The sequence below is a fragment of the Cherax quadricarinatus genome, chromosome 43, assembly GCF_038502225.1.
Source record: "Cherax quadricarinatus isolate ZL_2023a chromosome 43, ASM3850222v1, whole genome shotgun sequence".
Lineage (NCBI taxonomy): Eukaryota > Metazoa > Arthropoda > Malacostraca > Decapoda > Parastacidae > Cherax > Cherax quadricarinatus.
In genome coordinates, this window is record NC_091334.1 from 24,987,175 (window position 1) to 25,014,339 (window position 27,165).

Consider the following 27,165-nt stretch of genomic DNA (forward strand, 5'->3'; position numbering starts at 1 on the left):
GCACTGGTATAACAACAATTCAGTGGTGCACTGGTATAACAACAATTCAGTGGTGCACTGGTATAACAACAATTCAGTGGTGCACTGGTATAACAACAATTCAGTGGTGCACTGGTATAACAACAATTCAGTGGTGCACTGGTATAACAACAATTCAGTGGTGCACTGGTATAACAACAATTCAGTGGTGCACTGGTATAACAACAATTCAGTGGTGCACTGGTATAACAACAATTCAGTGGTGCACTGGTATAACAACAATTCAGTGGCACACTGGTATAACAACAATTCAGTGGCACACTGGTATAACAACAATTGATGGGCAGGAAGCATATCCCACTCATAAAACCAACGTCTCAATAAATTACTCGATATGCACACACGCATATTCAAAATACACCAAAGTGGATAGGCCACTACCCTTTTACAACCCCACCTACCCCTCCTCCCCCCCAACCTTTCCTACATTCCATCCTTATCCATCCTTCTTCCTCCCTCCCATCTTACCAAAGCTCTGGTCAGAACCTCGAACCTCCAACACTTTTCATCTGTAGATTATATTGTGTGGAGGAAGGTTAGACAGGTAGCTAGACATGCTCCATCTGCAGAGTTTGTACTCTGCTACTGATGATGATAATTTTTCATAATGTATTTACTGGTCTTAACTTCAAGCAAACATTACCTGACTAGTCATACACTTTATTCAATCTGTATATGTATGTATTATCTCATAGATAACACTGAAAAAAATAGTGCAGTTGTCAGCACTTCTACGATCTTTTGACACTATCAAGGAATAGTGACTATTTCTTGATGGTGTCACACTGTTTACATGCTTGCCTACCTGGAGGGTGTTTAGGGGTTGTCTGGGCAACGACCCAATACTAGGTGTAGTTTATGGCTCTTTTTCTCTTTCTTTCTTTTTCTTTCTTTCTTTTCTTTCTTTCTTTTTCTTTTTCTTTTTCTTTTTTTCTTTTTCTTTCTTTCTTTTTCTTTCTTTATTTTTCTTTCTTTTTCTTTTTCTTTTTCTTTCTTTTTCTTTCTTTCTTTTTCTTTCTTTTTCTTTCTTTCTTTTTCTTTCTTTCTTTTTCTTTCTTTCGATTTCACGAATTGCTTTTACCTGCTGCTCTGTCTCCTGTATGAATCATTTAGGCTCAGTATTCTCCACTTCCCTGGTCAGTGCTTCCTTCTGTGCTTCAGATACTCTGACTGTTACTTGATAGTGTCAGACTGTTACTTTATAGTGTCAGACTGTTACTTTATAGTGTCAGACTTACTTTATAGTGTTGGACTGTTACTTGATAGTGTCGAACATCACACAAGTGTTGGCATTTTTACTATTTTTTCAGTGGTTTTTTACCATATTGTCATTATCTCTGTTTACTGTAACCATATTATACTGTTGTATGTGTGTATATTATACTGTTGTATGTGTGTATATTATACTGTTGTATGTGTGTATATTATACTGTTGTATGTGTGTATATTATACTGTTGTATGTATATTATACTGTTGTATGTGTATATATTGTACTGTTGTGTGTGTGTGTATATTATACTGTTGTATGTGTGTGTATACTGTTGTGTGTGTGTGTATATTGTTGTATGTGTGTATATTATACTGTTGTATGTGTGTGTATATTATACTGTTGTATGTGTGTACATTATACTGTTGTATGTGTGTCTATATTGTACTGTTGTATGTGTGTGTATATTATACTGTTGTATGTGTGCGTATATTATACTGTTGTATGTGTGTGTATATTATACTGTTGTATGTGTGTATATTATACTGTTGTATGTGTGTCTATATTGTACTGTTGTATGTGTGTGTATATTATACTGTTGTATGTGTGCGTATATTATACTGTTGTATGTGTGTGTATATTATACTGTTGTATGTGTGTCTATATTATAGTGCATGTTGTATTTCATTGAGTAATATTGTTATCAGGAAGGAGAAGAGATACGACTGGTCAAAGTTCCGTACGTTGTCACGGCTGGAGAAGAAATACGACGAGACCTTGACGGAATATTTCCGAGCGTTCATGGCCATGTGTAAGAGACAGTGTGGCATCCGTCTCTCTGAAGAAGAGAACGACAGTGAGTTACTATGTTGTTGTGTTAGGCTGCCATGATGACCGATGATCCAAGGAACTAGAGCCAGTCTCTCCTATATTGGATCATGTCTCTTTGTAGAGACCATAGTGAAACATTATAGTGAGACAGTAGAGAAATAGAGTAGATAATGGTGAGATGGGGGTATAGTGAGACGGGTATAGTGAGACAGTAGGTATAGTGAGACATGTAGTGAGACAGTAGATATAGTGACAATGGACATATTATAGTGGGGCTGTATATATATTATAGTATATATCTTGCAACAATATTTCAGAGATGGTAGAGATCGGGGTTGACAGGTTGCCGGAGGAGCGTGCCCGTCGTGTCCTGGAGCGCGTTGACCTCCTCAACCGTCTCCGCAATGACATCATACCTAACACCAACCTGAAGAGTGCTCTGGACCTGAGCCTGCCTTCCAAGGACATGCCTGATTGGTGGATACCTGGCAAACACGACCACGACTTGTTGAAGGGTGTTGGCAGGTGTGTGTGCCCACCTATATCTTGCTTTATAAGAGACAGGTGGCCTCGCTGCCTCTCCTTCATCCATGGGGGTTTAAAGCTTCTTCAGGGTGGTTAAAGTAGTGTAGACCCCTCCATAGTCTTTTAGGTAGGCCTCAGTAGGGTTCTGGCCTTTAGCCAGCAAACTGTAAATGACTACTATTACTACTACTGAAGTATTGGTAAATTTGGTTGTATACTCTCACAATACAAGTGTTGCTGGTTGTATACTACTATCACAATACAAGTGTTGCTGGTTGTATACTACCCTTAGTATGAGTGTTGTTGCTGGTTGTATACTACTCACAATACAAGTGTTGCTGGTTGTATACTACCCTCACAGTACAAGTGTTGTTGCTGGTTGTATACTATCACAATACAAGTGTTGCTGGTTGTATACTACTCTCATAATACAAGTGTTGCTGGTTGTATACTTATTTTTTTTTATTATCACACTGGCCGATTCCCACCAAGACAGGGTGGCCCGAAAAAGAAAAACTTTCACCATCATTCACTCCATCACTGTCTTGCCAGAAGGGTGCTTTACACTACAGTTTTTAAACTGCAACATTAACACCCCTCCTTCAGAGTGCAGGCACTGTACTTCCCATCTCCAGGACTCAAGTCCGGCCTGCCGGTTTCCCTGAACCCCTTCATAAATGTTACTTTGCTCACACTCCAACAGCATGTCAAGCATTAAAAACCATTTGTCTCCATTCACTCCTATCAAACACGCTCACGCATGCCTGCTGGAAGTCCAAGCCCCTCGCACACAAAACCTCCTTTACCCCCTCCCTCCAACCTTTCCTAGGCCAACCCCTACCCCACCTTCCTTCCACTACAGACTGATACACTCTTGAAGTCATTCTGTTTCGCTCCATTCTCTCTACGTGTCCAAACCACCTCAACAACCCTTCCTCAGCCCTCTGGACAACAGTTTTGGTAATCCCGCACCTCCTCCTAACTTCCAAACTACGAATTCTCTGCATTATATTCACACCACACATTGCCCTCAGACATGACATCTCCACTGCCTCCAGCCTTCTCCTCGCTGCAACATTCATCACCCATGCTTCACACCCATATAAGAGCGTTGGTAAAACTATACTCTCATACATTCCCCTCTTTGCCTCCAAGGACAAAGTTCTTTGTCTCCACAGACTCCTAAGTGCACCACTCACCCTTTTCCCCTCATCAATTCTATGATTCACCTCATCTTTCATAGACCCATCCGCTGACACATCCACTCCCAAATATCTGAATACATTCACCTCCTCCATACTCTCTTCCTCCAATCTGATATCCAATCTTTCATCACCTAATCTTTTTGTTATCCTCATAACCTTACTCTTTCCTGTATTCACTTTCAATTTTCTTCTTTTGCACACCCTACCAAATTCATCCACCAATCTCTGCAACTTTTCTTCAGAATCTCCCAAGAGCACAGTGTCATCAGCAAAGAGCAACTGTGACAACTCCCACTTTGTGTGATTTTTTATCTTTTAACTCCACGCCTCTTGCCAAGACCCTCGCATTTACTTCTCTTACAACCCCATCTATAAATATATTAAACAACCACAGTGACATCACACATCCTTGTCTAAGGCCTACTTTTACTGGGAAATAATTTCCCTCATTCCTACATACTCTAACTTGAGCCTCACTATCCTCATAAAAACTCTTCACTGCTTTCAGTAACCTACCTCCTACACCATACACCTGCAACATCTGCCACATTGCCCCCCTATCCACCCTGTCATATGCCCTCACAATACAATTGTTGCTGGTTCTATACTACTATCACAATACAAGTGTTGCTGGTTCTATACTACTATCACAATACAAGTGTTGCTGGTTCTATACTACTATCACAATGCAATTGTTGCTTGTTGTATACTACTCTCACAACACAAATGTTGCAGGTTGTATACTACTGTCACAGTACAAGTGTTGTTGCTGGTTGTATACTACCCTCACAGTACAAGTGTTGTTGCTGGTTGTATACTACCCTCACAGTACAAGTGTTGTTGCTGGTTGTATACTACCCTCACAGTACAAGTGTTGTTGCTGGTTGTATACTACCCTCACAGTACAAGTGTTGTTGCTGGTTGTATACTACTCTCACAGTACAAGTGTTGTTGCTGGTTGTATACTACCCTCACAGTACAAGTGTTGTTGCTGGTTGTATACTACCCTCACAGTACAAGTGTTGTTGCTGGTTGTATACTACCCTCACAGTACAAGTGTTGTTGTTGGTTGTATACTACCCTCACAGTACAAGTGTTGTTGCTGGTTGTATACTACTATCACAATACAAGTGTTGTATACAGGTTTTGTAAGTACAGGCAGGTGTTCAGCTTTATGCAGTACACGTTGCAGGACTGTAAGTTGCACATTTAATTTGGCAGCATGTTATGCATGATGTACTAATTTCTCCATGGAGAAGTGGAAGAATTCTTCCTCGGTAAGTTGTGTGTTGTAAGAGGCGACTAACATGCTGGGAGCGAGAAGCTAGTAACCCCTTCTCCTGTATATATTACTATAGTTAAATAGAGAAACTTTCATTTTTCCTTTTGGGCCGCACTGCCTCAGTGGGTTACTGCCGTTGTATTGTAAGATGATGTACTAACTGCATGATGGTGAAGTGTCAACCACACACAAGGTGTTTCAGCTAGTAGTCAACTACACACAGGGTGTTTCAGCTAGTAGTCAACCATACACAAGGTGTTTCAGCTAGTAGTCAACCACACACAGGGTGTTTCAGCTAGTAGTCAACCATACACAAGGTGTTTCAGCTAGTAGTCAACCACACACAGGGTGTTTCAGCTAGTAGTCAACCACACACAGGGTGTTTCAGCTAGTAGTCAACCACACACAGGGTGTTTCAGCTAGTAGTCAACCATACACAGGGTGTTTCAGCTAGTAGTCAACCACACACAAGGTGTTTCAGCTAGTAGTCAACCACACACAGGGTGTTTCAGCTAGTAGTCAACCCCACACAGGGTGTTTCAGCTAGTAGTCAACCACACACAGGGTGTTTCAGCTAGTAGTCAACCACACACAGGGTGTTTCAGCTAGTAGTCAACCACACACAGGGTGTTTCAGCTAGTAGTCAACCATACACAAGGTGTTTCAGCTAGTAGTCAACCACACGCAGGGTGTTTCAGCTAGTAGTCAACCACACACAGGGTGTTTCAGCTAGTAGTCAACCACACACAGGGTGTTTCAGCTAGTAGTCAACCCCACACAGGGTGTTTCAGCTAGTAGTCAACCACACACAGGGTGTTTCAGCTAGTAGTCAACCATACACAAGGTGTTTCAGCTAGTAGTCAACCACACACAGGGTGTTTCAGCTAGTAAACCCCACACAGGGTGTTTCAGCTAGTAGTCAACCACACACAGGGTGTTTCAGCTAGTAGTCAACCCCACACAGGGTGTTTCAGCTAGTAGTCAACCACACACAGGGTGTTTCAGCTAGTAGTCAACCCCACACAGGGTGTTTCAGCTAGTAGTCAACCACACACAGGGTGTTTCAGCTAGTAGTCAACCCCACACAGGGTGTTTCAGCTAGTAGTCAACCACACACAGGGTGTTTCAGCTAGTAGTCAACCCCACACAGGGTGTTTCAGCTAGTAGTCAACCACACACAGGGTGTTTCAGCTAGTAGTCAACCCCACACAGGGTGTTTCAGCTAGTAGTCAACCACACACAGGGTGTTTCAGCTAGTAGTCAACCCCACACAGGGTGTTTCAGCTAGTAGTCAACCCCACACAGGGTGTTTCAGCTAGTAGTCAACCACACACAGGGTGTTTCAGCTAGTAGTCAACCACACACAGGGTGTTTCAGCTAGTAGTCAACCCCACACAGGGTGTTTCAGCTAGTAGTCAACCCCACACAGGGTGTTTCAGCTAGTAGTCAACCCCACACAGGGTGTTTCAGCTAGTAGTCAACCCCACACAGGGTGTTTCAGCTAGTAGTCAACCCCACACAGGGTGTTTCAGCTAGTAGTCAACCCCACACAGGGTGTTTCAGCTAGTAGTCAACCCCACACAGGGTGTTTCAGCTAGTAGTCAACTACACACAGGGTGTTTCAGCTAGTAGTCAACCCCACACAGGGTGTTTCAGCTAGTAGTCAACCCCACACAGGGTGTTTCAGCTAGTAGTCAACCACACACAGGGTGTTTCAGCTAGTAGTCAACCCCACACAGGGTGTTTCAGCTAGTAGTCAACTACACACAGGGTGTTTCAGCTAGTAGTCAACCCCCACACAGGGTGTTTCAGCTAGTAGTCAACCCCACACAGGGTGTTTCAGCTAGTAGTCAACCCCACACAGGGTGTTTCAGCTAGTAGTCAACTACACACAGGGTGTTTCAGCTAGTAGTCAACCCCACACAGGGTGTTTCAGCTAGTAGTCAACCACACGCAGGGTGTTTCAGCTAGTAGTCAACCACACACAGGGTGTTTCAGCTAGTAGTCAACCCAACACAGGGTGTTTCAGCTAGTAGTCAACCCCCACACAGGGTGTTTCAGCTAGTAGTCAACCCCCACACAGGGTGTTTCAGCTAGTAGTCAACCCCACACAGGGTGTTTCAGCTAGTAGTCAACTACACACAGGGTGTTTCAGCTAGTAGTCAACTACACACAGGGTGTTTCAGCTAGTAGTCAACTACACACAGGGTATTTCAGCTAGTAGTCAACCACACACAGGGTGTTTCAGCTAGTAGTCAACCCCACACAGGGTGTTTCAGCTAGTAGTCAACCACACACAGGGTGTTTCAGCTAGTAGTCAACCCAACACAGGGTGTTTCAGCTAGTAGTCAACCCCACACAGGGTGTTTCAGCTAGTAGTCAACCCCACACAGGGTGTTTCAGCTAGTAGTCAACCCCACACAGGGTGTTTCAGCTAGTAGTCAACCCAACACAGGGTGTTTCAGCTAGTAGTCAACCCCACACAGGGTGTTTCAGCTAGTAGTCAACCCCACACAGGGTGTTTCAGCTAGTAGTCAACCACACACAGGGTGTTTCAGCTAGTAGTCAACCACACACAGGGTGTTTCAGCTAGTACTGGGGATATCATGTGAAAGGACTTCATCATTAGTGAAGTTCGCCTTATGAACCAAGAAGTGGTGGTAGGTGAACCCATGCAAGACCTAACACTCCTGAGTCATGGGTTCAGACCCATCTGTTTGCAATTGTGTTATGCTTTTGCGAATCGCATGAACTTCGGTTAATGAAGGTTGTTAGTGGCACCTGTGCTGACTCTCTCTCTCTCTTGCAGACATGGTCTGGGCCGCACTGATTACTATATCCTTTATGACCCGGATCTCAACTTCCGTGAAATCATCCGCCGCCACACCGCTGGTGAGCCTCTCATCACCGAGGAGGAGAAACTGGCGCTAAAGAAGAAATACTATGAAAAGGATAAGGAAGAGGAGAAAGTGGAAGAAGTAATAGAAGAAAAGGTCAAAGAAAAGGTAAAAGAAGAAAAGGTAGAAGAGAAAGAGAGTAAAGAGGAGGAGAAGGCAGAAGAGGAAGAAGTGGATGGGGTGACGGAAGAAGAAGTGGAGTCTGAAGAGTGTCTTGCCATCATTCCAGATGAAGAGAAGAAAGCAGAAGAGAAGATGGAAACAGAAGAAGAGGCACAGAAGAACAAAGAAGAGGAAGAAAGTAAAATAGAACAACATAAAGAACCCAAACTAGAAGAGGAAGAAAAGATAAAAGAGGAGGGTGGTATCAAGATAGATGAAGATGAAGAAGAGGGAAGAGCAAAGATGGAACAAGAGGAGGAGGGAAGAGTGAAGGTAGAACAAGAGGAGGAGGGAAGAGTGAAAATAGAACAAGAAGAAGAAGGAAGAGCAAAGACAGAACAAGAAGAGGAAGGAAGAGTGAAGATAGAAGAAGAAGAAGAAGAGGGAAGAGTGAAGATAAAGGAAGAGGAAGGAGGCAAGATAAAAGAGGAGGAGGTGAAGATAGGCGAGGGTTACAGCATCGAGGACTACCTGGACACACTTGACCTGGTCAACGATGATGTAAAGGACGATGTTCAAGAAGAGATGAAGATTGAAGATGAGATGCACGGAAAGGCTAGTGAAGGAAGTGAACAAGTGAATAATGATGGAAACCCAGAGGAAGAAGAGGAAGATAATGGGGGAGACATGGAGGATGAAGAGGATGAGGAAGAGGATGAAGAAGAGGAAGATGACGAAGATGAAAAGGAGAATATTGAGGAGAAAGAGGAAGTGGGTGAAGAGAAACACATTAAACAGGAGGTGAAAGAAGAAAGTAAAGAGATGGAAGTTGATGATAAAGAAGCAGTTGAAACACAAGTTGATAAAGATGACACCAGTAAAGATGATAAATGTGAAGGGCAAGACAGCAGTAAAGATGCCAAAGATAATAAAGAAAATACATGGATAAAGAAGTGCAAAGAGGAAGTAAAAGATGAGAGTAAAGAAATTAAGGAAGAGAATAAGAGTAAGAAGAAGATTGATGGAGTAGGTGATAAGAAAGATAAAGGTGGATCAGCACTTCTTAGTTTACAACAGATGGATGAAGCCATGGCTAAATGCGGTACAAGTCTGACCTACGACACTCTGGTCTCCAATGAACCCACCGTGGCCCAGCTGCTGGCACAGTCGGCTGCTAATCCCATCAAGTGGCCCAAGGATCGGATGCTGCAGACCAGGATCGAACATCTGATGTATGCAGTGGAACACAAGAAGTGGCCAGTTGGCATCGACTTCCAGAGTAGTGAACACGAGAGTAAGAGTTGCCTGCCCCAGAGCACCAGCAGTGCTTCCTCTCATACCTCAAACTCTTCCGACACCTTAGACTCTGAGCGCAGAAAACGGCGCCAGATTGAAGCGGCAGAGGTGGAGAGGCAGCGCTTACAGGCCTTGTTGCACCCTAATCTTCAGCACACACTAGGGTTAAATAAGAGTTCTTCCAGTGCTGCCGCTACTGCCGCTGCTCTGGGTCTCCCGGCAACCTTCACCAGTGCCAGTCTCCGAGCACTCATGGAACAGACGGACGACAGGAGTAAGAAGGCCCAACAGCAGCTGGCAGCGGATTCGCATGCATTGCGGCAGCTGCAGGCCTTGCAGGGAACACTAGACTTAACTATCAAACCTGTCAACCCCAGTCACAATGCCATGGATATGGCTGCTAGTCTCTTGTCTCGACGAGGTCCGGGTCGACCCCGGCTGGACGACCCCATGCGACCGCTGGAGAAAAGACGTCTCAGTGAATCCCCCTTAGACTCCAGAACTCAGGAAAAGAAACGCAGAAAACTCGACGAGATAGTTTTAGGGCTGACGTCTAAGGGTAAGAGTCCGGAGAACTCTTCTCATAAGGACACTAGTCCTCTTTCTCTTCTTCGAGGATCATCTGTAACCTTATTAACCTCTCGTGACAAAAGTCAGGTGACTAACACCTTGACCACTCCAAAACTGTCGTCTAGTATTAGTATTACACCAACGGTATCTAAGAGGCCCGTCGACACGCGAGTGGAAGACAGCGGTGGAACTTCCATAAAGATGAGCAACTCGGGTGAGAGAGAAGCCAAGCCAGGATTAGTGAAGCAATCTGACCTGCCCCCAGGTGTGACGCTACCACCGGGAATAGAGCTCTACCGCCCAACTGATGCTAAGGTGGATAAGTGGCTGGAGCAACACCAGGGACTCCTGGCAGACTCGTCCAGATCATCCAAGGAAGTAAAGAGGCGCAAGATTGACTTCACTGCCATGGACTGGAGTCAGTTTTCTGGTGACGAACACATCAGTGTCGTCAACACTTCCACTGGCCAGAGGGTTTGTATACTGTGTTTGTATACTGCATTAGTAGTAATAGTAGGTAGTATAGTAGACAGCAACCATACAGAGAGGTACTTCCCTCCTGTACAGCAACCATACAAGGAGGTACTACTTTCCTGTACAGCAACCATACAGGGAAGTACTACCTTCCTGTACAGCAACCATACAGGGAGGTACTACCTTCCTGTACAGCAACCATACAGGGAGGTACTACCTTCCTGTACAGCAACCATACAGGGAGGTACTACCTTCCTGTACAGCAACCATACAGGGAGGTACTACCTTCCTGTACAGCAACCATACAAGGAGGTACTACCTTCCTGTACAGCAACCATACAGGGAGGTACTACCTTCCTGTACAGCAACCATACAGGGAGGTACTACCTTCCTGTACAGCAACCATACAGGAAGGTACTACCCTCCTGTACAGCAACCATTCAGGGAGGTACTACCCTCCTGTACAGCAACCATACAGGGAGGTACTACCCTCCTGTACAGCAACCATACAGGGAGGTACTACCCTCCTGTACAGCAACCATACAGGGAGGTACTACCCTCCTGTACAGCAACCATACAGGGAGGTACTACCCTCCTGTACAGCAACCATACAGGGAGGTACTACCCTCCTGTACAGCAACCATACAGGGAGGTACTACCCTCCTGTACAGCAACCATACAGGGAGGTACTACCCTCCTGTACAGCAACCATACAGGGAGGTACTACCCTCCTGTACAGCAACCATACAGGGAGGTACTACCCTCCTGTACAGCAACCATACAGGGAGGTACTACCCTCCTGTACAGCAACCATACAGGGAGGTACTACCCTCCTGTACAGCAACCATACAGGGAGGTACTACCCTCCTGTACAGCAACCATACAGGGAGGTACTACCCTCCTGTACAGCAACCATACAGGGAGGTACTACCCTCCTGTACGACAACCATACAGGGAGGTACTACCCTCCTGTACATCAACCATACTGGGAGGTACTACCCTCCTGTACTGCAACCATACAGAGAGGTACTACCCTCCTGTACAGCAACCATACAGAGAGGTACTACCCTCCTGTACAGCAACCATACAGAGAGGTACTACCCTCCTGTACAGCAGCCATACAGAGAGGTACTACCCTCCTGTACAGCAGCCATACAGAGAGGTACTACCCTCCTGTACAGCAACCATACAGAGAGGTACTACCCTCCTGTACAGCAGCCATACAGAGAGGTACTACCTTCCTGTACAGCAGCCATACAGAGAGGTACTACCCTCCTGTACAGCAGCCATACAGAGAGGTACTACCTTCCTGTACAGCAGCCATACAGAGAGGTACTACCCTCCTGTACAGCAGCCATACAGAGAGGTACTACCCTCCTGTACAGCAGCCATACAGAGAGGTACTACCTTCCTGTACAACAACCATACAGAGAGGTACTACCCTCCTGTACAGCAGCCATACAGAGAGGTACTACCCTCCTGTACAGCAGCCATACAGAGAGGTACTACCTTCCTGTACAGCAGCCATACAGAGAGGTACTACCCTCCTGTACAACAACCATACAGGGAGGTACTACCCTCCTGTACAACAACCATACTGGGAGGTACTACCCTCCTGTACAACAACCATACAGGGAGGTACTACCCTCCTGTACAACAACCATACAGGGAGGTACTACCCTCCTGTACAACCATACAGGGAGGTACTACCCTCCTGTACAACAACCATACAGGGAGGTACTACCCTCCTGTACAACAACCATACAGGGAGGTACTACCTTCCTGTACAGCAACCATACAGAGAGGTACTACCTTCCTGTACAGCAACCATACAGAGAGGTACTACCTTCCTGTACAGCAACCATACAGAGAGGTACTACCTTCCTGTACAGCAACCATACAGAGGTACTACCTTCCTGTACAGCAACCATACAGGGAGGTACTACCTTCCTGTACAGCAACCATACAGAGAGGTACTACCTTCCTGTACAGCAAAGATACAGAGAGGTACTACCTTCCTGTACAGCAACCATACAGAGAGGTACTACCTTCCTGTACAGCAACCATACAGGGAGGTACTACCCTCCTGTACAGCAACCATACAGAGAGGTACTACCCTCCTGTACAGCAACCATACAGAGAGGTACTACCTTCCTGTACAGCGACCATACAGGGAGGTACTACCTTCCTGTACAGCAACCATACAGAGAGGTACTACCTTCCTGTACAGCAACCATACAGAGAGGTACTACCTTCCTGTACAGCGACCATACAGGGAGGTACTACCTTCCTGTACAGCAACCATACAGAGAGGTACTACCTTCCTGTACAGCGACCATACAGGGAGGTACTACCTTCCTGTACAGCAACCATACAGAGAGGTACTACCTTCCTGTACAGCAGCCATACAGGGAGGTACTACCTTCCTGTACAGCAACCATACAGGGAGGTACTACCTTCCTGTACAGCAACCATACAGAGAGGTACTACCTTCCTGTACAGCAACCATACAGAGAGGTACTACCTTCCTGTACAGCAACCATACAGGGAGGTACTACCTTCCTGTACAGCAACCATACAGAGAGGTACTACCTTCCTGTACAGCAGCCATACAGAGAGGTACTACCTTCCTGTACAGCAACCATACAGGGAGGTACTACCTTCCTGTACAGCAACCATACAGAGAGGTACTACCTTCCTGTACAGCAACCATACAGAGAGGTACTACCTTCCTGTACAGCAGCCATACAGGGAGGTACTACCTTCCTGTACAGCAACCATACAGGGAGGTACTACCTTCCTGTACAGCAACCATACAGGGAGGTACTACCTTCCTGTACAGCAACCATACAGGGAGGTACTACCTTCCTGTACAGCAACCATACAGGGAGGTACTACCTTCCTGTACAGCAACCATACAGGGAGGTACTACCTTCCTGTACAGCAACCATACAGGGAGGTACTACCTTCCTGTACAGCAACCATACAGGGAGGTACTACCTTCCTGTACAGCAACCATACAGGGAGGTACTACCTTCCTGTACAGCAACCATACAGGGAGGTACTACCTTCCTGTACAGCAACCATACAGGGAGGTACTACCTTCCTGTACAGCAACCATACAGGGAGGTACTACCTTCCTGTACAGCAACCATACAGGGAGGTACTACCTTCCTGTACAGCAACCATACAGGGAGGTACTACCTTCCTGTACAGCAACCATACAGGGAGGTACTACCTTCCTGTACAGCAACCATACAGGGAGGTACTACCTTCCTGTACAGCAACCATACAGGGAGGTACTACCTTCCTGTACAGCAACCATACAGGGAGGTACTACCTTCCTGTACAGCAGCCATACAGGGAGGTACTACCTTCCTGTACAGCAACCATACAGGGAGGTACTACCTTCCTGTACAGCAGCCATACAGGGAGGTACTACCTTCCTGTACAGCAACCATACTGGGAGGTACTACCTTCCTGTACAGCAACCATACAGGGAGGTACTACCTTCCTGTACAGCAACCATACAGGGAGGTATTACCTTCCTGTACAGCAACCATACAGAGAGGTACTACCCTCCTGTACAGCAACCATACAGGGAGGTACTACCTTCCTGTACAGCAACCATACAGGGAGATACTACCTTCCTGTACAGCAACCATACAGGGAGGTACTACCTTCCTGTACAGCAACCATACAGGGAGGTACTACCTTCCTGTACAGCAACCATACAGGGAGGTACTACCTTCCTGTACAGCAACCATACAGAGAGGTACTACCCTCCTGTACAGCAACCATACAGGGAGGTACTACCTTCCTGTACAGCAACCATACTGGGAGGTACTACCTTCCTGTACAGCAACCATACTGGGAGGTACTACCCTCCTGTACAGCAACCATACAGGGAGGTACTACCCTCCTGTACAGCAACCATACAGGGAGGTACTACCTTCCTGTACAGCAACCATACAGGGAGGTACTACCTTCCTGTACAGCAACCATACAGGGAGGTACTACCTTCCTGTACAGCAACCATACAGGGAGGTACTACCTCCCTGTACAGCAACCATACAGGGAGGTACTACCTCCCTGTACAGCAACCATACAGGGAGGTACTACCTTCCTGTACAGCAACCATACAGGGAGGTACTACCTTCCTTTACAGCAACCATACAGGGAGGTACTACCTTCCTGTACAGCAACCATACAGGGAGGTACTACCTTCCTGTACAGCAACCATACAGGGAGGTACTACCTTCCTGTACAGCAACCATACAGGGAGGTACTACCTTCCTGTACAGCAGCCATACAGGGAGGTACTACCTTCCTGTACAGCAACCATACAGAGAGGTACTACCCTCCTGTACAGCAACCATACAGGGAGGTACTACCTTCCTGTACAGCAACCATACAGAGAGGTACTACCTTCCTGTACAGCAACCATACAGAGAGGTACTACCTTCCTGTACAGCAGCCATACAGGGAGGTACTACCTTCCTGTACAGCAACCATACAGGGAGGTACTACCCTCCTGTACAGCAACCATACAGGGAGGTACTACCTTCCTGTACAGCAACCATACAGAGAGGTACTACCTTCCTGTACAGCAACCATACAGAGAGGTACTACCTTCCTGTACAGCAGCCATACAGGGAGGTACTACCTTCCTGTACAGCAACCATACAGAGAGGTACTACCTTCCTGTACAGCAACCATACAGAGAGGTACTACCTTCCTGTACAGCAGCCATACAGGGAGGTACTACCTTCCTGTACAGCAGCCATACAGGGAGGTACTACCTTCCTGTACAGCAACCATACAGAGAGGTACTACCTTCCTGTACAGCAACCATACAGAGAGGTACTACCTTCCTGTACAGCAACCATACAGGGAGGTACTACCTTCCTGTACAGCAACCATACAGAGAGGTACTACGTTCCTGTACTGCAACCATACAGAGAGGTACTACCTTCCTGTACAGCAACCATACAGAGGTACTACCTTCCTGTACAGCAACCATACAGGGAGGTACTACCTTCCTGTACAGCAACCATACAGGGAGGTACTACCTTCCTGTACAGCAACCATACAGGGAGGTACTACCTTCCTGTACAGCAACCATACAGAGAGGTACTACCTTCCTGTACAGCAACCATACAGGGAGGTACTACCTTCCTGTACAGCAACCATACAGGGAGGTACTACCTTCCTGTACAGCAAGCATACAGAGAGGTACTACCCTCCTGTACAGCGACCATACAGGGAGGTACTACCTTCCTGTACAGCAACCATACAGAGAGGTACTACCTTCCTGTACAGCAACCATACAGGGAGGTACTACCTTCCTGTACAGCAACCATACAGAGAGGTACTACCTTCCTGTACAGCAACCATACAGGGAGGTACTACCTTCCTGTACAGCAACCATACAGGGAGGTACTACCCTCCTGTACAGCGACCATACAGGGAGGTACTACCTTCCTGTACAGCAACCATACAGGGAGGTACTACCTTCCTGTACAGCAACCATACAGGGAGGTACTACCTTCCTGTACAGCAACCATACAGGGAGGTACTACCTTCCTGTACAGCAACCATACAGGGAGGTACTACCTTCCTGTACAGCAACCATACAGGGAGGTACTACCTTCCTGTACAGCAACCATACAGGGAGGTACTACCTTCCTGTACAGCAACCATACAGGGAGGTACTACCTTCCTGTACAGCAACCATACAGGGAGGTACTACCTTCCTGTACAGCAACCATACAGGGAGGTACTACCTTCCTGTACAGCAACCATACAGGGAGGTACTACCTTCCTGTACAGCAACCATACAGGGAGGTACTACCTTCCTGTACAGCAACCATACAGGGAGGTACTACCTTCCTGTACAGCAACCATACAGGGAGGTACTACCTTCCTGTACAGCAACCATACAGGGAGGTACTACCTTCCTGTACAGCAACCATACAGGGAGGTACTACCTTCCTGTACAGCAACCATACAGGGAGGTACTACCTTCCTGTACAGCAACCATACAGGGAGGTACTACCTTCCTGTACAGCAACCATACAGGGAGGTACTACCTTCCTGTACAGCAACCATACAGGGAGGTACTACCTTCCTGTACAGCAACCATACAGGGAGGTACTACCTTCCTGTACAGCAACCATACAGGGAGGTACTACCTTCCTGTACAGCAACCATACAGGGACAGGGAGGTACTACCTTCCTGTACAGCAACCATACTACCTTCCTGTACAGCAACCATACAGGGAGGTACTACCTTCCTGTACAGCAACCATACAGGGAGGTACTACCTTCCTGTACAGCAACCATACAGGGAGGTACTACCTTCCTGTACAGCAACCATACAGGGAGGTACTACCTTCCTGTACAGCAACCATACAGGGAGGTACTACCTTCCTGTACAGCAACCATACAGGGAGGTACTACCTTCCTGTACAGCAACCATACAGGGAGGTACTACCTTCCTGTACAGCAACCATACAGGGAGGTACTACCTTCCTGTACAGCAACCATACAGGGAGGTACTACCTTCCTGTACAGCAACCATACAGGGAGGTACTACCTTCCTGTACAGCAACCATACAGGGAGGTACTACCTTCCTGTACAGCAACCATACAGGGAGGTACTACCTTCCTGTACAGCAACCATACAGGGAGGTACTACCTTCCTGTACAGCAACCATACAGGGAGGTACTACCTTCCTGTACAGCAACCATACAGGGAGGTACTACCTTCCTGTACAGCAACCATACAGGGAGGTACTACCTTCCTGTACAGCAACCATACAGGAAGGTACTACCTTCCTGTACAGCAACCATACAGGGACTCCCTTCCTGTACAGCAACCATACAGGGAGGTACTACCTTCCTGTACAGCAACCATACAGGGAGGTACTACCTTCCTGTACAGCAACCATACAGGGAGGTACTACCTTCCTGTACAGCAACCATACAGGGAGGTACTACCTTCCTGTACAGCAACCATACAGGGAGGTACTACCTTCCTGTACAGCAACCATACAGGGAGGTACTACCTTCCTGTACAGCAACCATACAGGGAGGTACTACCTTCCTGTACAGCAACCATACAGGAAGGTACTACCTTCCTGTACAGCAATCATACAGGGAGGTACTACCTTCCTGTACAGCAACCATACAGAGAGGTACTACCTTCCTGTACAGCAACCATACAGGAAGGTACTACCTTCCTGTACAGCAACCATACAGAGAGGTACTACCTTCCTGTACAACAACCATACAGAGAGGTACTACCTTCCTGTACAACAACCATACAGAGAGGTACTACCTTCCTGTACAGCAACCATACAGAGAGGTACTACCTTCCTGTACAGCAACCATACAGGAAGGTACTACCTTCCTGTACAACAACCATACAGAGAGGTACTACCTTCCTGTACAGCAACCATACAGGGAGGTACTACCTTCCTGTACAACAACCATACAGAGAGGTACTACCTTCCTGTACAGCAACCATACAGGAAGGTACTACCTTCCTGTACAGCAACCATACAGAGAGGTACTACCTTCCTGTACAGCAACCATACAGGAAGGTACTACCTTCCTGTACAGCAACCATACAGAGAGGTACTACCTTCCTGTACAGCAACCATACAGGAAGGTACTACCTTCCTGTACAGCAACCATACAGAGAGGTACTACCTTCCTGTACAGCAACCATACAGAGAGGTACTACCTTCCTGTACAGCAACCATACAGGAAGGTACTACCTTCCTGTACAACAACCATACAGAGAGGTACTACCTTCCTGTACAGCAACCATACAGAGAGGTACTACCTTCCTGTACAGCAACCATACAGAGAGGTACTACCTTCCTGTACAGCAACCATACAGAGAGGTACTACCTTCCTGTACAGCAACCATACAGAGAGGTACTACCTTCCTGTACAACAACCATACAGAGAGGTACTACCTTCCTGTACAACAACCATACAGAGAGGTACTACCTTCCTGTACAACAACCATACAGAGAGGTACTACCTTCCTGTACAACAACCATACAGGGAGGTACTACCTTCCTGTACAGCAACCATACAGGGAGGTACTACCTTCCTGTACAGCAACCATACAGGGAGGTACTACCTTCCTGTACAGCAACCATACAGGGAGGTACTACCTTCCTGTACAGCAACCATACAGGGAGGTACTACCTTCCTGTACAGCAACCATACAGGGAGGTACTACCTTCCTGTACAGCAACCATACAGGGAGGTACTACCTTCCTGTACAGCAACCATACAGGGAGGTACTACCTTCCTGTACAGCAACCATACAGGGAGGTACTACCTTCCTGTACAGCAACCATACAGGGAGGTACTACCTTCCTGTACAGCAACCATACAGGGAGGTACTACCTTCCTGTACAGCAACCATACAGGGAGGTACTACCTTCCTGTACAGCAACCATACAGGGAGGTACTACCTTCCTGTACAGCAACCATACAGGGAGGTACTACCTTCCTGTACAGCAACCATACAGGGAGGTACTACCTTCCTGTACAGCAACCATACAGGGAGGTACTACCTTCCTGTACAGCAACCATACAGGGAGGTACTACCTTCCTGTACAGCAACCATACAGAGAGGTACTACCTTCCTGTACAGCAACCATACAGAGAGGTACTACCTTCCTGTACAGCAACCATACAGAGAGGTACTACCTTCCTGTACAGCAACCATACAGAGAGGTACTACCTTCCTGTACAACAACCATACAGAGAGGTACTACCTTCCTGTACAACAACCATACAGAGAGGTACTACCTTCCTGTACAACAACCATACAGGGAGGTACTACCTTCCTGTACAGCAACCATACAGGGAGGTACTACCTTCCTGTACAGCAACCATACAGGGAGGTACTACCTTCCTGTACAACAACCATACAGGGAGGTACTACCTTCCTGTACAGCAACCATACAGGGAGGTACTACCTTCCTGTACAGCAACCATACAGAGAGGTACTACCTTCCTGTACAACAACCATACAGGGAGGTACTACCTTCCTGTACAGCAACCATACAGGGAGGTACTACCTTCCTGTACAGCAACCATACAGAGAGGTACTACCTTCCTGTACAGCAACCATACAGAGAGGTACTACCTTCCTGTACAACAACCATACAGAGAGGTACTACCTTCCTGTACAGCAACCATACAGGGAGGTACTACCTTCCTGTACAGCAACCATACAGGGAGGTACTACCTTCCTGTACAGCAACCATACAGGGAGGTACTACCTTCCTGTACAGCAACCATACAGGGAGGTACTACCTTCCTGTACAGCAACCATACAGGGAGGTACTACCTTCCTGTACAGCAACCATACAGGGAGGTACTACCTTCCTGTACAGCAACCATACAGGGAGGTACTACCTTCCTGTACAGCAACCATACAGGGAGGTACTACCTTCCTGTACAGCAACCATACAGGGAGGTACTACCTTCCTGTACAGCAACCATACAGGGAGGTACTACCTTCCTGTACAGCAACCATACAGAGAGGTACTACCTTCCTGTACAGCGAAGGTGAAAAGGAAACCTGTGAATTATTTTCACTGAGGATTGATATTTTTGTTTTTCCATTAAGATAAGTAAATATTTGTGAGAGGATCTTGTTAGGATGATCCTGCTTGTTTTTCCTCTCACTCTTCCCCAGATTTCTACACTCTTTTTGTTATCCTAATGTGCTTCATTCTTCCTAAATAAGCAAACCAACTGAGTCCTCTGAGTTCTCTTGTACTGCCATGGTCTTATAATTTATGTACTTCTAATTTTATGTGTAATATTGATACCACACATTGCTGTCATATAAGAGTGTTGGTACCATTATTTTATGGTACATTTCCTCTTTTGTGGCTCCAGGGATAGTTTGCACAGATGGCTCAACACCACTTTTGTGCCTCCAGGGATAGTTTACACAGATGGCTCAACACCACTTTTGTGCCTCCAGGGATAGTTTGCACAGATGGCTCAACACCACTTTTGTGGCTCCAGGGATAGTTTGCACAGATGGCTCAACACCACTTTTGTGCCTCCAGGGATAGTTTGCACAGATGGCTCAACACCACTTTTGTGCCTCCAGGGATAGTTTACACAGATGGCTCAACACCACCAACCATTACCTGTTGTATGGTTCACCATGTCTTGCAGACACTTGTATGCTCACAACATATACATTCCCATATATTTCAACACATTCACTTCCCTACAATCTAATACCCAATTTTTCATTGTTCTTATCACCTTGCTCTTTCCTGTGTCCACTTTAAATTTCCTTCTTGTACATAACCCTCCCAAATTTGTCCAGCAACCTTTGCAACTTCTTATAAGAATCTGCTACAGGAACTGCCATCAGCAAAGAACTACTGTGATAACTGCCACATCTCTTGCCAACACTCCAGTGTTCACTTCAGCAACAACCCCATCAATAAAAATATTAGCCATGGTGATATCACACATCTCTGTCTAAGGCCTAATTTTATTGGAAAATAATGTGCCTCCTATGTACCCTAACCTGAGGCTAACTATCCTCACAACTTTTTACTGCATTTAATAACTTATCCCATCCATTCACTAAATAACCTATCCCATCCATACATTTAACCCCTTAACTGTCCAAACATAGATCTGTTACTGCTAGTGCTCCAGACGTAGTTCAACGTTTTATTTTTCCTGCCTCCAAATTTGGCATGATTGGCCTGAGATGCCTGGTCAGCATAGAATGAGTCTTAACACTTAGTGTGTGCAGTATTAAAAGTATCTGGGGCCACTTAGTACCTTGTGGGAGCACCAGTTCAGTTGAGTGCCAGCTAGAACAAACAGTGCGGCAAACACCAGGGATTCACTGATGTCATGTTGTATTAACACCTCCCTTTTGAGAGGAAAGTGATGTTGACCCCAAGTTTACTGGCTTTAAGGTGGATGTGGCCACAAGTGGTTGAGGAAATATCAAAAACCTTGTTAATAACCCATGTGCAACATCCTTTCAATTTTGGTACCACTGGTAGTGTCATCCTGCCAGAATGACCTATATAACCTATACCCTCAGTAAAGAGAAACAATTCTGGAATGTGTAATACATGTTTGGCAGGCTGGCTGGCCGGCAGCTGGCTGGCTGGCTGATTGGCTGTCTCTGTCTCCGTCTGTCTGTCTGTATCTGTCTATCTCTGTCTCTCTCATAGGTAGACGTAAATACAGTTACACATAGTGTAAATTACCTAGGATAACCCAAAAAATCCAGACAAAGTAGATATAATGCATAATAAGCATGACTGGCAAGAATCAGACATGACGACTCTGCATCGTAATATTTGTTTGTTCATGAGTCACTCTCTGAGACACAGACCAGCAGACAGAAGGACAGATAAGCAGAGACAGAGATAAACAGAAAGCTAGACAGAGACAGACAGACATGTTTGTGTAACAGTGAAAACAAATGAAGACAAGGTGGTGTATGATCATTGAATGTCACTCCACTGTTTCAGTGTCAGCAGTGGAGTGACACTCCTCTTACACCATGCATCAAGGAGTTTCATGTGTACTCCCATGTGTCCAAAACATTGCTGGCACTTGTAAATACTATGTATATATTTCTAGACAGTGTGTGACTAAGGTAGGTGAAAATGTTCACTGTCAATGTGTTTGTGACTGAGTAATATTTCAGTACCTAATATTAATGTCAGAACAAAGATTGGTTATGAAATCACAGGAACTACTACAAGTTGTAATTATCAGAACATAAAGATTATAAAAATTAAAAAGAAAATGAGGAAAAAAGGTATATCAGCAACACTAATGCGAGCGGCAGCACTCCATGTTGCCGTCAGGTGAGTGACAAGCTCCAACTTTGCGGATTATATCTCCTTAAGTACTGACTAAAAAAAAAAAAAATTTTTTTATGGGTGAGAGAATGTAGATCTACGTTTGGACAGTTAAGCGGTTAATAACCTATCCCATCCATTCACTTAACCTATCACATCCATTCACTTAATACACTTGGTGCTACATACACTTGGTGCTACATACACTTGGTGCTACATACACTTGGTGCTACATACACTTGGTGCTACATATACTTGTTGCTACATACACTTGCTGCTACATACACTTGCTGCTACATACACTTGTTGCTACATACACTTGCTGCTACATACACTTGCTGCTACATACACTTGCTGCTACATACACTTGCTGCTATACTCAACATACACTTTTACTGATAATTCTTACACTCTTGTTTTTTTTTTTCTTATACAGATGTTTGATTGTCAGTCATCAGTTATTGGACAATTATATTTATTATCAATGTTCAGCAGTATGTGTAGTAATTAACTAGTTATTGGACAGTTATATTTATTATCAATGTTCAGCAGTATGTGTAGTAATTAACTAGTTATTGGACAGTTACATTTATTATCAATGTTCAGCAGTATGTGTAGTAATTAACTAGTTATTGGACAGTTACATTTATTATCAATGTTCAGCAGTATGTATAGTAATTAATTAGTTTGCACAGATGAGTGGTCAGGAAGCTCCCAAGTTGAAGTACCTAGCGCAGTGGTTAATGGAACACCCTAACTATGATGTGGATCCTCAGTGGGCAGACGTTGTGAAGGAGCGCGCTACTGCCTCAGGGTTCCTCGCTGACCTTAAGAAACTCGCCAGTGCCGAAAAGAAGCACAGTTCCAGTCGCACCTCTCTCCTTTCCTCGGTGTCTAACTATCTGCAGGGCAGCACGTCCTCTGGCAGCAGCAGCACTACATCGCCGCAGTCCTTGATCTCCGGCTCCAACACCACCACCACTACATCTACCTCGGCTGCTGCAGGAAGTGCTTGTGCCTACCCTCTCTCATACCATTCCTCAAAAAGTTTACCATTTGATGCCAAAAGCTTTCTTCAGGGGCTGGACCCTAAAAACTCTCTCAACACTGCCGCTTTTGCTGGATTGGATCCGAAACTCTTGGGATTCGATCCTAAACTGCTAGGAAGCCTCGATCCAAAAGCTCTTGGTCTAGACCCTAAGCTGCTGCCTCCACTAGACTCTAAGTTACTAGCAGCTATGGGTCTAGATCTTAAACTTTTGGGATTGGACACCAAGCATCACGAGGCCGCCAAACACCATGAAAAAGAGACCAAACCCTCGTCGTCTCGAAGCTCAGACTCAAAATCCTCTTTACTTAATATTGATCCAAAGTTATTAGGCTTTGATCCCAAGTTGTTAGGCTTAGATCAGAAAACTCTAGCGTCCCTTGATCCAAAATTACTTGCAAGTCTAAGTGGATTAGATGCTAAGGCAATGGCAGGTCTGGATACTAAGGTGCTCTCAGGACTTGATTCAAAACTATTGGCCAGCCTTGATGCAAAAACTCTAGCCGGACTAGATTCTAAATCCATAGGAGGTATAGATTCAAAATTGTTAGCTGGCATCGATCCTAAATTGTTAGCTGGCCTTGATCCTAAGCTTTTAGGTGGGCTTGACCTTAAATCACTAGGAGGGTTAGATGCAAAGTTATTATCCAGCTTAGACACCAAGTTGTTAGGAGGATTGGATCCTAAGTTACTAGGTGCTATAGACCCTAAACTGTTAGGTGGATTAGATCCCAAATTGTTAGGTTTAGATCCCAAGTTATTAGGCGGAATTGATCCAAAGCTGTTAACGGGATTGGACCCGAAATTGTTAGCAGGGTTGGATCCCAAGATGATGTGTCTGGATCCCAAGATGCTTGGTTTGGATCCCAAAATGTTTGGCGGTATTGATCCCAAACTGTTGGCGAGCTTGGATCCGAAGCTCCTAGGAGGATTGGATCCCAAGGCTCTTGGTGGTCTGGACTCTAAGTTGTTGGCCAGTATGGGTTTGGATCCTAGCATGATGATGATGGCTGGCTTTGGTGGCTTGCCAGGTATGGCTGGACTAGCGATGGCAAATCCTCTGTTGGGTGGCTTGGCTGGGTATGGGTTACCTGGCTTGGCAAACCTCAGTGACTTCCCTTCCACTTCCAAGAGCAAGGATCATAGAAATGCAGCCGCCACTTCGGCAGCTAATTTGTCGTTCCCGGGGATGTTTGGCGGCGCCAGCACTGCCGGGCTGATGTACCCACCTTTAGGACTGGGTGGTTTAGGTTCCTTCCAGTTACCCTCCATGTCGTCGGCTGTATCAAGTGCCATCCTTAACGGCCTTCCTGCTAGCATAATGTCCATGGCTGGCACCTCGCGGCATGTCAACCAAGCGGCAACCACCACCATCAGCAGTGGCAGCAGCAAGTGGAAACAAGATCAACGAAGATCTCGGGAGTTCAGGGAAGACAGTCGTAGCAGGATGGAGAGATTGGATCCCTCGGAGGATATTGAGCGAGGACTGAGCGTACGCAAGGAAAAGTTAAAGGAACAGTCTGGACTCTCAAAGGAAGAGCGGTATCTGTTAAAACAAATGAAAGCAGAGCGGTTAGCCCGGGAGATAGAAGCTCGGGGAAGTCATGACCCGTATGCCGCTCACTTAGATTTGTCGTTACATTGGAACCAAGAGAGTCATCACAGTGAGAGGACACAAGATGCCCCAGAGAACTTGAGTCGTGAGTCTGAACCTGCCAAAAATGTACAAGGAGCGGACGCTCAAAATTTGAGCACACGGGAAGTTGAAAATGGTGAAAATAGTAACACGAACTCTGACGTGGAGGAGGAGGAGGAGGAGGAGGAGAAGTCTTAGTGCAGTGGTCTTGTCTGGGATAACTATATTTATAACTTAAAACAACCATGAAAGTATCATTCGTATACTTTTAGTATATGTAAAACTCAAGACTATATTTTAGTTGAAAGGAATGAGTGAGATTGCATGTATGCAGTGTATAGGAGAAGTATGAATGTCACGTACTACAAGTCCCTGAACCGTCTACCCATGCTACCCACTCTTCATATATCCCACACATGAAATATTCACTTTGACATTAACTGTGATACTGACCTCATTATTTATTCCATATTTTGTGCGAAAATATTATATCAGCTGTCTGACGGGAACACACTTACCATGTACTCTTTAAAGAAGTGTAAAAGTGTATTATCTCTTAAGTGTATGCCAGATGACACAAGCTATGTTTTTGCTAATATAAAAACTTATTGCCTGGAATTGTGAAATGCAAGAGTTGGTTATATATAGGAGGCCTTCCAGTTATATCCAGGAGGCCCTCCAGTTATATCCAGGAGGCCTTCCAGTTATATCCAGGAGGCCCTCCAGTTATATCCAGGAGACCCTCCAGTTATATCCAGGAGGCCCTCCAGTTATATCCAGGAGGCCCTCCAGTTATATCCAGGAGGCCTTCCAGTTATATCCAGGAGGCATTCCAGTTATATCCAGGAGGCATTCCAGTTATATCCTGGAGGCCTTCCAGTTATATCTAGGAGGCCCTCCAGTTATATCTAAGAGGCCTTCCAGTTATATCCAGGAGACCCTCCAGTTATATCTAGGAGGCCTTCCAGTTATATCTAGGAGGCCTTCCAGTTATATCTAGGAGGCCCCCAGTTATATCTAGGAGACCCCCAGTTATATCTAGGAGGCCCCTAGTTATATCCAGGAGGCCCTCCAGTTATATCCAGGAGGCCCTCAAGTTACAAGAAGCACTTGCAAGCTGATCATTTAATAAGCAGTAAGTGTGTGAGGTGACAAGTTGCTGTGCCAACACTTGTAGTCATTCCTTGTACTCTTGTTGTCTATGCAAACAACTTGTTTGTAAGTTGTAACACTAGGAATGTTGTTTGTAAGTTGAAACATCAGGAATATTAGTTGGAAAACTAAGAATGTTGTTTGTAAGTTGAAACATCAGGAATATTAGTTGGAAAACTAAGAATGTTGCTTGTTTGTAAGTTGAAACATAACTTGGAAGACTAAGAATATCACTTGTTTGTAAGTTAAAACATAATGGCACTAGTTTGTAACTTGGGGACTGACCCCCCCCTACTCCTTCCTGTATACCTCTGGATGCGAGTGTTTCCTCGGTGGTGTGAGGCTGCCGCCGCCGTTGTGGTGGTCTGTGTATCTGGTGAGGCTTGTGTAACCATCCTAGAACTGCTTTCTATTGTATTCTTACAAGTTGACACATACACACATTGAACCTCTCAAAAGTGCTTTAGCAGTCAAGTACAAGAGTGTGGAGATCTTAACTTTTTTACTTACAAAAAAGTGTGAGATCTTTAACTGGAATCCCATGTCTGTGTATATATTATTATTAAGATGAAATATAAGTATAAGAAAAGTTTTGTAAAAGTTCATTGTAAACTAAAGTTCACTAATATTAAAGGGAACTTGGTGAGTTGTACTCTATGATCCTTCTACTTGTACTCTAATGAATGATGATCCTTCCACTTGTACTCTAATGAATGATGATCCTTCCACTTGTACTCTAATGAATGATGATCCTTCCACTTGTACTCTAATGAATGATGATCCTTCCACTTGTACTCTAATGAATGATGATCCTTCCACTTGTACTCTGATGATTCTTCCACTTCTTTCCCATTGAGGCAAGGTGACCCTTAAAAAAGAAACACTTTCATCATCACTGTCTTGTCAGAGGCATGCTGATACTACACTTTAAAAACTGCAACATGTCAGCACCCATCTTTCAGAGTGCAGGCACTGTGCTTCCCACCTCCAGGACTCCTTCAGA

The 27,165-nt window shown here is 45.5% G+C and overlaps 1 protein-coding gene across 2 annotated transcripts in view; it reads left to right on the top strand.

Annotated features, from left to right (window-relative positions):
- Nucleotides 1-26,808, top strand: part of LOC128694100 (chromodomain-helicase-DNA-binding protein 7-like) — a 328,549-nt gene extending 301,741 nt beyond the window's left edge. For both annotated transcript variants that reach the window (XM_070093744.1, XM_070093743.1), the window contains 4 exons: nucleotides 1,955-2,103; nucleotides 2,396-2,603; nucleotides 7,900-10,429; nucleotides 23,022-26,808. In XM_070093744.1, coding sequence (XP_069949845.1) covers nucleotides 1,955-2,103; nucleotides 2,396-2,603; nucleotides 7,900-10,429; nucleotides 23,022-25,208 — 5,074 coding nt within the window. In that variant the 3' untranslated portion in view covers nucleotides 25,209-26,808. The remainder of the gene's footprint in view (nucleotides 1-1,954; nucleotides 2,104-2,395; nucleotides 2,604-7,899; nucleotides 10,430-23,021) is intronic.
- The last annotated feature ends 357 nt before the right edge of the window (nucleotides 26,809-27,165 follow it).